The sequence below is a fragment of the Syzygium oleosum genome, unplaced genomic scaffold (assembly GCF_021117445.2).
Source record: "Syzygium oleosum isolate NSW1041296 unplaced genomic scaffold, Sole_v2.1 Sole_v2.29, whole genome shotgun sequence".
NCBI lineage: Eukaryota > Viridiplantae > Streptophyta > Magnoliopsida > Myrtales > Myrtaceae > Syzygium > Syzygium oleosum.
This window is the reverse complement of record NW_026607513.1, coordinates 4,172,896-4,188,377: the sequence shown is the minus strand read 5'-3', so window position 1 is coordinate 4,188,377 and position 15,482 is coordinate 4,172,896. Positions and strand designations below refer to the sequence as shown.

Sequence of the window (15,482 nt, the reverse complement as noted above, 5' to 3'; positions counted from 1 at the left end):
TAAGAAGAGTGACAAATTGCGAACTTGAACAGTATTTAAACCTGCGAAAATCAAATTATTTAACGTTTGCAATTTAACTTAGCTTGAAATTGCAGAAACCGAAAGCCAAGTGAACCAGAATCCGACATAAAGCCAAGATGGATGAACCAAAAAGAGACCTCTGTTGTCTCGCCGACATCATCGGCACATTTGTTGGTTCTCACAACCTCATACATACAACACTTTCTCTTCGACTCCAAAGCCTCGTTCGGCATTGGAGAGGTCACAAAATCTGCGATTTTGACATCTTCTCACACCCATTTTGGGCTTCTCTGACACTTGGGAAGTACGATGCATGAGTGTAAAAACAGAACAGATTAAAGGGAAGGTGAGCCATAAAATAGACACCAAATGCTCCCTAATAAATTCAATCACTCCATTCCACAAGTGTAACAGCTACATTCTCTCACAGTAGTGAGAAGCCAGTTGAAATGAAGGCAAAGATAGTACTACAAGAATAGCTACATCCACGCAAAGGCTTCAATACTTTAGAAAGCACAGAAGCTAACTTTTATAAACTTACGTCTGTTTACTGAACAACAAAAGGGAAAAAAAAAACACTATGCAGCCTAAGAAACAGGTTTAAGAATTTGCTCACTATTGTTGAACTAAGAAGAAAAGTTATAGCTATATAAAGTCAGCACTGCTTCTTGGGGGAAAAAAAGGTCTCGTGAATGAACCTCAGTTCGTATCCTCCATGGAGATGAGTTATTCCTCAAGACACTCGAAAGTGGTTATCACAACCCGGGAGTGTAAAAGGTCAAATTGGAATGATGTCCCGACGCGCCAGCAAGGCTTGAGCATCCAACTTCAGCATTCATTTTCCAGATGCATGGATCGTTAATAATGGAGAGTCATATATCAGAATCATGAATCAGTACCATTGCACATAGTATAATCCATCCCGTGACCCAACCCACGACCCCCAGCTCTCATGCTGCCCATGTGAGTATCCCATATGGTTTTGTCTGCCATCCAACTCGCTTGGATATCCTTTGAACAAGTTAAAACAATCAAGTCAACGAGCAAAATTAGTAAAGAGTACTCAAAAGAAATGTCAAAAACCAACAGAACCACGGAATTTGGGCTTAATTATGTAAAGATAAGTTGTATTACTTTCAGTCGACTGGCAGCAAGAAACTAAGGGGACCGAAGTTGAAAATCTATCCTCAAACAGAAGTTTCCCAGACTTGATATTCCAGAGCCGCATATAGAAGTCCTCTCCACCTAAGATCAAAGGCACAATAAGGAAGTCAGTAGATTCTAGAGACAATTTTAAAACAAAAACATTCAGAGAACAGCCATAATCACCTGACAACAGAAATTTCTCTGACGGGTCCGTCCCAAGCTGTGTATGGGTATGGGAATTCACTTGCCCTTCATAGGACTGCATAGGCCCTTTTTTAATTTGGCGATGATCATACAGATTGATCTGTTCATTAACAAGACAAACAATGATAACGAATCTCTCTTGGAATGTGGAGAGGCCATTTTTCATATTAAAGTGTTCAATGACCTATGAATAAGACCTCATACCACTCATATAGAGACATAAATTTCAGAAGATTACGAGACTGCATGGGCAAAGGAAACTATTTTACATAGATAAACAAATAAAAGTAGATAGATCATGGACACTGACCGTGCCATCCATAGAACTCGCTAAGAAGTATTGGTCGTACAACTGGAGTGACACCAAACTAGTTATTCAAAGTGGGTAAATGTTAGCAAAAGCATCACATGAAACAAATCAGAACAATTATTTCGATGACATTAAAGGTAAACGAACCTGCAAATAGACTTAGGCATATAAGTTGTATCGGTTGGATATATTTTTCCAGAGAGCTGCAGGTATCAAATCCCAAGTTTCATTACCAATCACTTGACAAACCCATGATGCAGTCAAATAAAGGACATCAAGACAAGGAAATTTTCATAAAAGATTTTCATAAATGTTAAAGGAAAAGACATTCACTCGACATTTTCCTAGTACTCTCCTTTATTCTGGCAAGAGATTCGGACAGCATTGATGCCAAAAATTATATAAGACAAGTTGAGAAAGTAAAGATGAGACTAAAAGTACTCTTGGCCAAGCATGAAAAATTTACAAGAATCCAAGATTCCTAAAAGAGCGTAAGGCAGGTTTTTGTTATAAATGTGGGTGAAACAGAAAGCCAACAGTTTCTCTGAATGGAGGGGGAAAAGATCAAAATAATGGTCATTCGGAACAACTATTTTATAATTCACATCATCAAGAAGATTTTACTTTTTGCATTTTTCTTTTTCTTTATCTCTCGAAGGTCATGCACTCGACTACTTTTTAACCCAAAACATCAGAAGCTTTCACAATAGACAAATATCAGCACTCAAATTTGAATATATTCTTTTCATTATTTTTTGAAATTAGAATCATTTATTAAATTTTGGTGGGAAAGCAAATAAGTACTTTTCACTTCCTAAGCAAAAGTGCCCGTAACGATTACCTTAAACCACTGCTTTTGAGAATGCCCACGAAATCTTTCTGAAGGAGAGGAAGGTATCTGATGACTAATCAGTCTAGAAGAAGACAACCCTTGGTTTTCTCGGACATCGACTGTAACAATAGCCCCATTTCTGAATCCGCACAATGCGATATTTCCCTTCAAGAAGGATTAAAGGTGTCAGCATCCAGAGAAAAGACGAGACTGCTTATCCAATAAAGGCACAAAAAGAAAAGGTTGTTTTTCAACAAAAGATAATTTTGTGATTGCCAAAATAATAATCCACTAAAAAAAGGAAAAGCACAAAACATCATGATTCTATATCTTTGGAATCTCGAAAGACATGAAGAATTACCAACTGGTCAAATTGCAGCGCGAGAACATCACTTTTACCACGACACACCCAGGATACCACCCCACTTTCCAAATTGACCAATGCAGCTCCCAGATTCGTGCCTAGAAATACAATGACAACATATAAATACTGGAAGAACTAGCCAGAAAAAGTACAAAGTGAATCAGAAAAACATCCTTGCTTTTGCTTAAAAGCTAAAGTTTGAGCTTTATACAAACATGCAATGTTGAAAATGCATTCACAGTGCACAGAGCAAAACTTGGCACCGGGAATTAACTCATAAACTTAACCACAAGTTGAATAAGTGCATCTAAAAAACCCTCAAACATGAATCTAGAAGCAAAAAATAAAATATAGGTCAAAGAAGAATTAATGTATATCATCGGTCATGCAAAGGGTTCAGCCAAGCAAGAACCTGATGTGACATACTAAAGTAGGTTCTTCATGCTCGAACAATTACCAAGCTCTCACAGCTTCAGAGATTCAGTAACTAATTGAAGCTTCCCGAAAACAATACTATTTGTGTGTGCACTGGAGGATTGTCAATGAGAGAGAGAGAGAGAGAGAGAGAGACTTGCCAACAATTGCTCGACTGCCATTAGAAGAGCAATCTGCTGTCCATATGGTGCAATGGAAAGAAGTAACATCATGCAGCCTCCGCCTTATAGTTGAAGTATGCAGAGGAAAATCAAAAGGTTCAGCTAGATTAAGAATATGAACAGAACCACCAGATCTCTCTGAACCTAAAGTAGTAATCCTGCATGCAGGTTAAGGTATCTCAACTTGAAAGAATGTCCTAAATAATCATAACCACAAAATGCTAAACAAGTTTGTTTGCTGAATGCAGAGAATGCTTCTTTCCTTTCAATTTGTTGTGAGTATTGAAACTAACTGCATGAGTGACTATTTTAAATTGTTTCAAAAAAGATGGTGGAACTCACTATGTTGCTAATCCAGATGAGAGATAATTAGAACTAAGATACAACAGAGTTTGTTATTCATATTTGTAATAAGCTATTTGCTTGAGTGAACCATTGTTTTGAAGTGACAAATTTCAGTTTTCACATTTTGTTAAAGCAGCAGATTTTTGTGCTGATTATAGGTAAAAGCTCTTTCTATGCTGTCTTTGTGCTTTGATGTTCCAGGTTTTTTCTTGATTCATCATTTGTTCCAATTTACTAGAGAGCAACAAAAGAATAAATATAACGTCAAACAACAAAGTACATAACCTATTGAATAAACCTATATTTTCAGTTCACAATGTCCAGCCTCAACATGTGAATTGGAGCATAAGACAGTGGGAAGCAAAGGTAAAGAGATCGCAAATCTACTCATTAAGCAAAGAACATTAAACGCGATGATTTAAATTCCAGAGAGGTGCCAAACACCAGAGTGAAACTGAAGCAAAGAAAAACAAGAAGACCAAGCAAGTATGTAATGATTTTATAACTTGAGGAGGACAAGAGGCGAAATATCATGTAATTGTGACTGAAGAATACAGCACATCCATACAAGTAAAGGATACAGTGCATGTTGAATATGATCACCATCAACTATAATGGATCGCCTTCCTGGCATTTTAATGCAGGAGACATCTGAAGAAAATTGTACAGTTGGAGGTCTCCAAAGATGAACAGGTACCTTGCACTCTTCATGTTCTCTTTTGAGAGGCCACACATGTTCTGGCATGCATTTTACCCCATAATCAAAATGTTGGCCAACTTTTCCAACTTCACAAAAACTGCGAAAAGCATCAAACTCTCGATGCAATAACTTGTAATAGCTTCATCTTAACTAATAAAACAAGAACGATATACATTCTGTCTTGATTTGAGATTCCATTCAAGCAACAAATTGGGGTTCTCTGAAGAGTAATAAAAGTTCTATTGCTGTATGATCTTCATGCTGCACACAGCTTGGCATTTGAACTTTCAGTCCAAAATCTCAAGTTTCTTGTACTCATGCATTTGAACTTTCAGTCCAAAATCTCAAGTTTCTTGTACTCATGCATTTGAACTTTCAGTCCAAAATCTCAAGTTTCTTGTACTCATCTATATTCTTGGATGAACATTTTAAGTAGAAAGCAATATCCTTATTCTTTCACATAGTTCTTTGTATCTCTATCTAACAAGACTATATCTGCATATCCCAAAAGTTGCAAAACATTCAGAATACTCTTTCAGATTACAAATAAAGAAATTCTGATAAGAATAATGATGCAGCAATGTCAGCCACATACTCCACAATGTAACGATTATATTATTAGATATAGCTAAAGAAAAGTGGCCGCAGAAAGAACATAAAATAAGAATGATGTGGCTTTTTTTTTTTTCTTTTTGAAAAACCAAAACCGACAAACCAAGCTGTGAAGCCATTCATTATGAGATAGTGCCCTCAAGCAGGCGTGCATGGAATAACAAGGCCACAAATTGGCCATACTTGAGAGCAACTAAACAAAAATCTTGCGCAACCTAGATGGTTGTCAAGACAACAGGTATTTCAAGCAGAAAGCGCTCGAAAGTCCAGATGCTCCATTGCAACTGATCTATAAGAACACAGAGGACTTAGATATCAAATTAGATCTTTAGCATCAATTATGTGGACAACACTAAAGAAAGATGGTCAGGTGAGAGCATATAGACAGTGATGTTAGAATGAAGAAGGAGACTCAAAGAAGCCACGAAAAGATTTAGTAGACTAAGCTACAGAGTTCATAGGACATTTGTTTCATTGACTTGTCAAGCAACAAAAGCGCACATTTAAATCGAAAAGGAATCATTCTACATCAGCTTGACTTTAGTATAAACTGACAAGATAATGGCTGACAATACTTTTGTGCAGACACATGTTCGACATTTCAACTCCACATACCCACAGAGCAAACTTGGAGGAAGGACAACACTTGCTTATTGCCCTGCAATTCCAACTAGGGATCAAAACGCTCAAATGCAGAGAGCATAGCAAGCAACACACCTCAAAGAGCCATTTCTGCCCCCAGCCAGCAGGCCAACCGTTGCAGTTTGACCCTCTGGTGTCATTATACGGAGACGCATCTGTTCCAAAGCACCATCAGCTATCTTGTCTGTCCCGTGAAATGCCCACACCTGCACAACGAAGCATAAAAAGCATAAAGATAAAGCTGCACTCGGGTTGGACAACAACAGGGAGATCCTGTTGGGTTTAGATAGCCGTATAGGCAACTGCAGCAAGTCATATCGTCTTCACAACAAACTTCACATTCCGGGTTCTTAATCAAGCACTTATTACAGTTTGAAAAAGAATGTTTTGATCGAGCATACTCTCATCGACTTAAGATACTGCGCGTGACATTGACAAAGGTGCGATTCATACCTTAAGGCCAATTGGTGAATGAACAGAAGCAATAATAGTACCTGAGGACGGGAAGCCCGAATCTTGAGGAACTCGTCCTGGAATCTACACTTGGCGCGCTTCAACCATAAAGGATTGCCATTCAATTCCCTCGCATCAAGAAGAATGGATGTTCGGCTCGAGACGGGTCCACGCTGAAACCATTAGGGGGGAAAAAAAACTAATCACGTAAACATTATGCAAGGAAAACTAATTACTCCGATCACATGGCCTCAAAATCAAAACTTTTTTTCTGATATGAGAAAATTTCATGCAAAAAAAGTAAGAATGAAGAGTACCCGAGTGGGGGTGGGGCTTGGGGTGGAGCTGGAGGGTTTTGATTTGGAGCCAGGAATGGGGCCTTTGATGGGGAAGTACCTGTTCTTCTCCGCATCGAAGTAGAACCCCGGAAGCTCTGTTCACACCACATTCCACAAACAATCCATCAACATAAAGAAGAAGCAAGAAGAAGAAGAGACAGAATACCAAAGAAAGACCACAAAAGCCAGGGACACGACTCGACCCAGAGAACAAACAGAATCGTGGAGAGCTCGGGGAGACCAACCTTGTGGCATATCTCCGCGGGGCAAAGAAGAGAAGAGAGCAAGGCTTTGCGTCTGTGATTCCACCGCCAGCAAAAGAACGAGTCGGTGGGAGGGTGCTGTGAGTGGCCTTCTTCTGGTCGGGGCCAAGCGGCGCGGCGCGGTTCGGAGGAGGGTCGGGTTCTGGCCAAAAACGAACTGGAAAACACGTTTAAAAGAGTCGCCTTTTGCTCAATATATAGGTTCTTTTCTGTCAATTTCCATTAAAGTTCTCTTTTTTTAAAATAAAAATAATAAGTACAAATAAAAGAAGCGAAGACGGATTGACTGCTGAAGATGGGGAGGAGGAATTATCCATTTGCTGTTGCTTCAGCGTAAGCTCCCTCGGGCTCAGCTCATCTCCGCTGCGGTTGCTGCTCTTCTTGGAGAATCACTGCAGGTGTAGGCTTGTCAAGAATGACGCTCTCTGTTCCTCTCCCTCGGCCAAACCACTACTTCAACTCTTCCATTCAACAGGTCCAACCCACATCTCTCTCTCTCTCTCTCTCTCTCTCTCTCTCTCTCTCTCTCTCTCTCACGCACGCGCACGCACACAGAGTATGGAATGATTGTGGACAGACACTCAAAGTCACCTTCTTGTTGGTTTCGTATTTGGTGGGTGGGGAAAAACACGACAGTGGAGGCGTTTGCCTGGGGTTATACCACCTGCAAGACCCGGATATCGCCTGGACCGCGACTGGCGAGCGTCTAACGTTGGACCCATCACAGCAGCTCCTTCGCTGGCGGACTCACCTTCCTCATTCCCACTCTTTCAGCCTTCCCCTACCCAAGAATCTCTCTCTGAGGTAGCCCCCAACCCAGTTACCATCATTCGTCTGTATGCAATACTAGCACTACGTAGCGAATCGTGAGTCAAAGAAAGAGCTTGCTGTTTCTTTCATTCACTTCTTCCATTTCCACCGCAAACTTTCGCGGGTCTCTGTTTGCCTGCCTATTTATCTCGAATTGCAGCAGAAGTTGCCCACCATCTATTCGTAAAAGGTCTATATTGCATGCACATTTATGTCTTTTACTGCGATTAGGAAGGCCTAGATGATTACTTTGACCGTCATTCATAAATCTACAAGGGTATTGAAAGATTTTGGTGGGATTACTGCCAACTGTTCTAAAAGCTCACATGGTATCAGAGCTGGAGGTCCTGAATTCAGATCTTTTCAGGCCCTATTTATCTCCTCAATTAAATATGTTCTCGCTTAGTACTAGGCAAGAAGACCAGACTAAGCGTGAGGGGGAGTCTTAGAGTAATTAAATATTAAACCACGCATTCATCTAAACAGCTTAAGCTTTTAGAACAGCTGGTTGTGGTCCCACCAAATCTCACAGGTACATTGATGCGTATCTACTTTCATTGGCTAAGTGTGATTTTCAGCTCTGAATTGTACTCTACAGCTCGAACCAGCGGACCCCGATTTTTACAAGATTGGATATGTTCGAAGTATGCGAGCTTATGGAATAGAATTTAAGGAAGGGCCGGATGGATTTGGAGTCTATGCTTCCAAAGATGTTGAGCCACTGCGCCGTGCTAGGGTGTGTGGACTGCTTACTTTACAAAACATTTCGTTGAATGACTAACCCAAGGATGACTGTGAATCTCCATGTTCTTGCATTCTTCTTCTTCTTCTTTTCTCGGTGTTTGATGTGAAATCTATTGTCCTGCCGTCGGTAATTTACAGTTGGATTCTCTCAAGACTACCTTAAGATAAGGCATGATGATCTTTTACTTTTGTTCAGGTAATCATGGAAATTCCACTGGAACTAATGTTAACCATTAGACAAAAGCCCCCTTGGATGTTCTTCCCAGATATAATACCGATTGGTCATCCCATTTTTGATATTATTAATTCAACCAATCCAGAGGTAATTCGCCCCTGTTCTTATTCAGTAACATTAATGACCGTTTGTTCAAGTCTTGTGTTCCCAGAAACAGATGCTGCTTCTGCCATTTTTTTGTAGCATGTATATAACTGACAAGAGAATTGCATGTGATAATTTACATGCAGACGGATTGGGACCTGAGAATGGCATGTCTTCTTCTCTATGCATTTGATAAGCCGGACAACTTCTGGCAGTTATATGGAGACTTTTTACCAAGTGCAGATGAGTGCACTAGCTTGCTTCTAGCAACAGAGGTTATTATTTCCTATTATTTACCTTTTCCTTTAATCTTCCAATTTTTTTTCTATTTAGATGAATTTCTGATTTCTTTTAATTCTTTAAGCGATGAGATCTTTTAGTTTTGTCTCTTGTCTGTTTTTTCTACTTGGACTTTGACAATATTTTTGCCTCAAACTCTATGTAAACTCTATGTCAGACTTCCCGTCTCCATGAGTATCCACTGATTTTAATCTTAGTGCAATATGTCTTGATCATTAAGCTTTTGGTTGATGAAAGGCTGGAGCACTGCACATATGCATCTATTAATGTACTGACATGGAGCCGTTACGCTTGCTTCTGTATCTAGTATCATCTTTAACTTATTCCTCTTTGTAGTTAAGTTTCTATGTTGATGGTTGTCTAGAGTGCGGTTGCAGAAGTTGTTGTGTTACAGTAGTCATGAATGTTGGCATTGTGGCGGCCAAACAGTGAATTGCAGTCATCAGAGGTGTGACATTCTTAAAGTGTTCACACAACATATGGTAGAATCATAATACTTCCGTGTGTTAAATATACGTTCAGAGTGCTTTTCAATGTGTCTAAAGATGTTAAGAGGTTAAGTTATATGAATATTTGAATGTATTAGATAGCTGTGTATTAGATAGCTGTCTAAAGATGTCTAAAGATGGCTCCATTGCTTCTAGTACTAATAACAGAAATGCTGAATTTGAATTGGCAGATTTGTTGTTTCATCAATCTAAGATTGGATTGATTCTAATTATAGTGCAACTTTTTTGGGGTTATTCTGTGGTTGAATGGCAAATGATGGCAATGACACTGGGACCGGCATTATTACTGAAATACCTCTGATAGTGGCCTCTATCGACCGCTAATAGTGTGACTTTTTAGCTCAGCACTATACTGGTGATATTGGTAGCTGCGATGGCCGTGACTGCTATATTGTAGCCACTATAATGGACTACTAGGTTTTTTGGGAACACTCCCTTCCTTCTCCAGCTTTTTCTTAGGATGTATCTTGCTCATTCATGAATTAATTGCTACAGGGGGATCTTTCGGAGTTGCAGGATCCAACCCTTGCTTCAACTATGAAACAACAGCAAAGACGTGCCCTGGACTTTTGGGAAAAACATTGGGTTAGTTGATCCATGCTGTCTGTATGTTCTTCAGTAATAATTTTCGAATGGTATACTTTTCTCTTTTGCTGAATATTTGTTTGTGGACTTAACATCCCCCAGCATAATGGTGCACCACTCAAGATTAAGCGTCTCGCTCGCGATCCTGAGAGATTCACTTGGGCAGTGAGTGTGGCACAGTCACGAAGTATTGGCATGCAAATAAGGATAGGTGCTCTTATTCAGGATTCTAATATGCTAATTCCTTATGCTGGTTAGTTTTACACACCTTCATATAGTATTTAGCTGTTATTTTCTCTACATTACACGATTCATTTGTTCACAGTGGAATTTGCTGTCTACTTTGATTTTTTGTATTTTGTCAATGCTCTATGTATTGTTGAATCTGTTGTATTCTCTTCATTAATTCCCACTTTTTGTAACAGTTGTCAGACTGACTTAACTTTATATAATACCTTTGGGTGGACATGCAGACATGCTCAATCATTCTTTCGAACCAAATTGTTTTCTACATTGGCGCTTTAAGGATCGCATGCTTGAGGTGATGATAAATGCTGGACAAAGGATAAGAAAGGGAGATGAGGTAATAGTCACATTTTTTTCTGCGGCACATTCACCTTTCAACACACTAATGTTTGTTGTAATTGTTAGAAGCAGGCCAATGAATCTAAGTGTTATGCACTGAATGTTTAAACCATCAATTAGTACACTCGGTAGAATGAACCAAGGCCCTGACATGTCGAGGAATGTCAGATGGCATGGTGGTTTGGTTAATGATCATTCTTAAATGATTGGCATTGTGTTTTACCTGCTAGCTGGAACCAACACTTGGTGATTCTGACGTGTTAGATGTGAAGTTGCTTCAATTTCACGGCTTATACAGTTCTGGACCTGGAGCAGCTACTTATGTCAGTACTAGTGATGCTACTCTAGCTCATGGGGCGAAGGCTTTTTGAAAGAGTTTTTTTCGTCTTGTAAATGAATAATTGGGATGGTGATAGACTGTAATCTGGTTGGGTCTTTCGATTTGACAGATGACAATCAATTACCTTGGTAGCCAGAAGAATAACATGTTCATGCAAAGATACGGCTTTTCATCACCTGTGGTAAGTTAATGCTTTGTGAATATACCATTTTCTTATGTGTACGAGCACCAATTATGCAAACTGCTTGACTGAGTTGCTTGTCTTTATGCATGTTGCACCTCATAGAACATACAGTTAGGGTTGTGCTTCATAGTCACCAGAGTGGTATATACATTCGCTGTCCTAAATAGGCCATGGTTTTGTGCTTCATTTAGGACAACTTTGGCTAGCTAACACTATTATTCTGGCAGTAACACCTTCTATAGTGTTCTAAACACACGGGCAGTTTGGTGATATTGCTTTCCTTAGAATGAAAACATTAATTTTTTTATACAAAAAAGAATATGATCTAATTGAATGGAGTGATATGATGGAACTTAAAAAGGACATGTAAAAGATGGTGCTTGTAGAAAGGTGACTGCTAATGCTCTGACACTGACAAATGAGGCGGAAGCAATGGAAAATGCTATACCATGGTGACAGATTAATGAGAATTAAGTAGACAACATGGACATTAGCCTAAAAATACTTTTTTTAGTGGTCTGTCATGCCTGATCAAACAAAGCATTAGTTATTTTGAGAGTCGATTCGCAATTCTCTATTTTAGATGCCATTCGGCCTTGGTGCTGGTAGCTTGCACAACTTGTCAAGAATCTATAATTTGATTGAAAATGAAAGATTGATAATAGAGGTGAAACAAAATAGAAAACTCTAATGATTACTTTACCAGAAGATTGACATGAAAACTCCAGGACAAGATGTCAACAATCTCAGCCAACTCCAGATGTTCTTTCATCACAACCCTTTGCTTTGGCTCTTACATCATTGCTAGCAAGAGGCCAAAAACTTCATCCTACTCCATTTATGTTGGTGATCGAACGTGTCTAAATGACTCTTGAACTTATGGTATTGCAAACTGAACAGCATAAGTCAGGAGTGAGGCTGTGGCTGAAGCTGTAGAAATACCTTTACATCCAAAGCCATCAATAGCCCTCGGCATATACTTAGTCCTCTTTGTCATCTGGAGAGCTTTCTTGCAAGATCTTGTAAGGTCTATTCGTGAAATATGGATCTGACTGTGTTACTTTCAGTGTTGCACGAAACATATAGTTAATAATTTCTGAGTCTATGATTTCAACTGTTTTAGACAGTATTTATGTGTCTTGCTGGTTATGAAGCATGAGTATGGTGATTTTTTTACTACTAGTGAAGTCATTCTTCAGTTCCCAATTTGTACCTGCAGTAATTTAAGTATCTTCGTGGAGCTAACTTCTTGATATATATTGCTAAATTATGACAGAATCCTTGGGATGCTATTGAGTTCTCTGGCAATGCTCATATACATTTGGATTCGTTCTTGTCTGTCTTCAACATATCTGGCCTTCCTGATGAATATTACCATAGGAGTATGAAAAGAACCAATTCCCTCATCATTGTTTCCACTATATTACAGCACCCCAGGCATCTTACTCTGGCATTATTGTCTGAATCTCATAAACAGGTCCAGATCATCTACCCAATGTTGGAGGCACTTTTGTGGATGGGGCTGTTCTTGCAGCCGCAAGAGCACTACCCACTTGGTCAGATAGAGATCTGCCTGCAGTGCCCAGCGTGGAAAGAAAGGCGGCAAAAGAATTGCAAGAAGAATGCCAACAGATGCTTGCACAGTTCCCTACAACATTGAAGCAAGACCAGGAAATACTAGGTAAAGAAAACATTACACTAAATCTAGTTGCTTGGTTGATTATCATTTGATATGTGTGATATCCACTTTAATGCTATTCGCAGATTCCATGCCACAAAGTTGGACATTTGAAGCTGCAATTAAGTAAGTTTTCTCATCTGAGCATCCTAGGAACTTCATGCTATTTGAGTACCAAAGTGTTGATTTCTGTTCTTTCCGGTGGTCGGTGACAAAGTATAACCTTTGATATTGGCAGGTATAGGTTTCATCGGAAGTTGTACATACAAAAAGTCATCCAGGCGTTGGATATGTATCAAGAGCTTTTATTGTTTTAGTTCGCACATATTCAAATAATAATACACCAAATCTTTTGAGAGAGCAGTGGTGTACTCCATTTTTGAGTGTTAAAGGTGAACCTTTCATGTTAACAGTTATGGCTATAGTATAGCAACAACAGTATGGACTTATTTCTTTCCTGTTCTTTTGGGTTTTGGTGTAAACATATAGTAAGGCAGTTCTACATTCCCGTGGGTTTATGCACGGGAGATTTGCCCCATCTCTTGCATCTTTTCTTCTGTCTGTAGCTATAATTAGTTTACACTGTACCAATTTAAAGCCACCATGTTACAGATAAAGAAAACCAAAGCAACCGAGTTAAACGAACCAGAGAGCTCATCTACTACCAAACATCAAGTATAACATCACAAGTAAAGATTAGAAGATCAAGAGTTTTCCCTTGGAAAAGGAAGAATTAGAAGATGAGAAGATGAAAAATTTTCAAAATTTGATGAATTGAGAACATCAAGTCACAGGTTTTTTATACATAGAAAAATCGAGTCAATGAAATATCATATGAAAAATTTATGCCCAATCAAAGTTCCATCAAATTTGTCTAAAAAATACATAAATATGATTTTTCAATATTTCTCCAATTTGATGAATTCAAAACATCGAGTCACGGCTTTCCATTAGTGCAAATATTTGAGTCAATGGAATGTCAAACCAAAAATTCTAAAATATGATAACTTTTACGTCTTTCTTCCCATTGACTGACTAAATTTTTGCACACAGACTTTTTTTAGGTGCAAAAATCGAGTCAATGGAATATCATATAAAAAACTTATGCCCAATCAAAGTTTGGTCAAATTTGTCTAAAAAACACATGAATATGATTTTTTAAAAATTTTCCCAAATTTTTAAAATTTAAAACATCGAATCACGGCATTCAAAACATATGAAGCGGTATAAATATTATTTTTTTCTCAAGTTATTATGTTGAGAAGGAAAGATGGAATCAATTTTAGGTTTTTTGAGCCACCTTTTGTAATCCTTGAATTTCCATATTGGATTTTGTTTCTCCTTTACCCGTGGTTTTTCCTGCAAGGGTTTTCTGTGTAAATCTGTGTATTCTTTTATTTTTCTCAATTTTAATTTCGTTATAGTTTTTTGCATTTGCCACAAATAGATGATAAAGCAAAGTAAACACATATGATCGAGTATTGGATAGCATGGTGTCATAAGAAGCGGTGTTAGAGCCTCATTTTTATTCTCGTTTTCATTTTTATTCTATTTGTAGGAACACCTAGACCATTCCGGAGTGACTACAGCGGAGAGAGAGAAGAGAAGAATAATAGATTTTAATTCGGTATTTGAAGTACATTTGAAGTCTCATTTACCTAAATACTTAGTGGCTAGAGTACCAAAAACAATTTAGTGGTAATGAAGTTTAAGCGCAACGAAGGTTTGATCAACATAGCAGCTAAAGCGGCCTATGTGGCCTATTACAATAAAACCTTCAAAATCTAAAGAAGGAGAAGATTGTTCTCCATTCCTCGAGATTATGGCTCTTTTGCAAGTATTACTCGAAATTCCAAAAAATCGGAAGTGAAAATAGTCTTAATCAATTGGGCATATCCAACTAGCATAAATCACTTAGGAATTATGTCATGCAATTCTTTATAACACTCTTTGCTTAGGAATTATGTCATGCAATTCTTCTTTTAGGGTCATGCTTATAAATGTGTCATGCCTAAAAAGTGTTGCTTGTTTTGAGTTATTGTTGATTTTTGGTTCTTTTCAATCTCTCAATCTAATCAAACTCACTCACTCGTATGGGGCTAGTATGGTGATTTTGTCCGATGACAATTTTTATCATAAGCATATAGGCTAAGGATAATCAAGTATTGACCTGGATTTCAACGATAAGAAACCAATAATGTTACCATTCTGGGCATAATCTTAGGTTTTTTGAGCCACCTTTCGTAATCATTGAATTTTCATTCTTTTGTTTTTCATCTCCCTGTGGCTCTTCCCGCATAAGTTTTCCATGTAAATTTGTTTGTTCTTTTATTATTTTCAATTTTAATTTTGGTATCTTAATTTGCCATGATAGATGATAAAGCAAAGCAACACATAAATGATTGAGTATTTGATGGCATGGCGTCAGGTGTTTGAGGTCACAAGCATAAGTTTTAGATGCTAGTGAAATTGAAATATTTGTAAGTATACAAGTATGCTATTTGGTAAGATATCCGTATGTTTTTTTCTTTTTACCCTTTTTCCCTCTGCCGGTCGCCAAGTGATTGAAGCGGAAGTTAAGACAAAGGAAGAGATGGCGTCG

General features: G+C 38.4%; 2 protein-coding genes across 3 annotated transcripts; one reads left to right on the top strand and one right to left on the bottom strand.

Moving 5' to 3' along the window:
- Positions 1-394: 394 nt before the first annotated feature.
- LOC115692111 (uncharacterized) lies at positions 395-7,131 on the bottom strand. Its single transcript, XM_056303833.1, has 13 exons — positions 6,809-7,131; positions 6,543-6,658; positions 6,267-6,398; positions 5,848-5,978; positions 4,400-4,615; positions 3,453-3,631; positions 2,875-2,975; positions 2,523-2,678; positions 1,829-1,884; positions 1,682-1,739; positions 1,351-1,471; positions 1,156-1,266; positions 395-1,032 (listed from the first exon to the last, which is right to left on the bottom strand). The coding sequence occupies exons 1-13, from the start codon at positions 6,816-6,818 to the stop codon at positions 914-916; spliced, it is 1,506 nt and encodes a 501-aa protein (XP_056159808.1). The 5' UTR covers positions 6,819-7,131; the 3' UTR covers positions 395-913.
- Positions 7,111-13,243, top strand: LOC115692116 (protein PLASTID TRANSCRIPTIONALLY ACTIVE 14). Of its 2 annotated transcripts, XM_030618883.2 has the most exons (13): positions 7,112-7,301; positions 7,463-7,630; positions 8,235-8,372; positions 8,577-8,702; positions 8,846-8,974; positions 10,004-10,093; positions 10,196-10,346; positions 10,567-10,676; positions 11,128-11,199; positions 12,479-12,584; positions 12,680-12,883; positions 12,967-13,006; positions 13,119-13,243. In XM_030618883.2, exons 1-13 carry the CDS (start codon positions 7,242-7,244, stop codon positions 13,195-13,197), a joined length of 1,473 nt encoding a protein of 490 aa, XP_030474743.2. In that variant the 5' UTR covers positions 7,112-7,241; the 3' UTR covers positions 13,198-13,243. The 2 variants fall into 2 exon arrangements, with proteins under 2 accessions (XP_056159805.1, XP_030474743.2); XM_056303830.1 differs by lacking the exon at positions 7,463-7,630 and having other exon boundaries at positions 7,111-7,301.
- Positions 13,244-15,482: the final 2,239 nt, after the last annotated feature.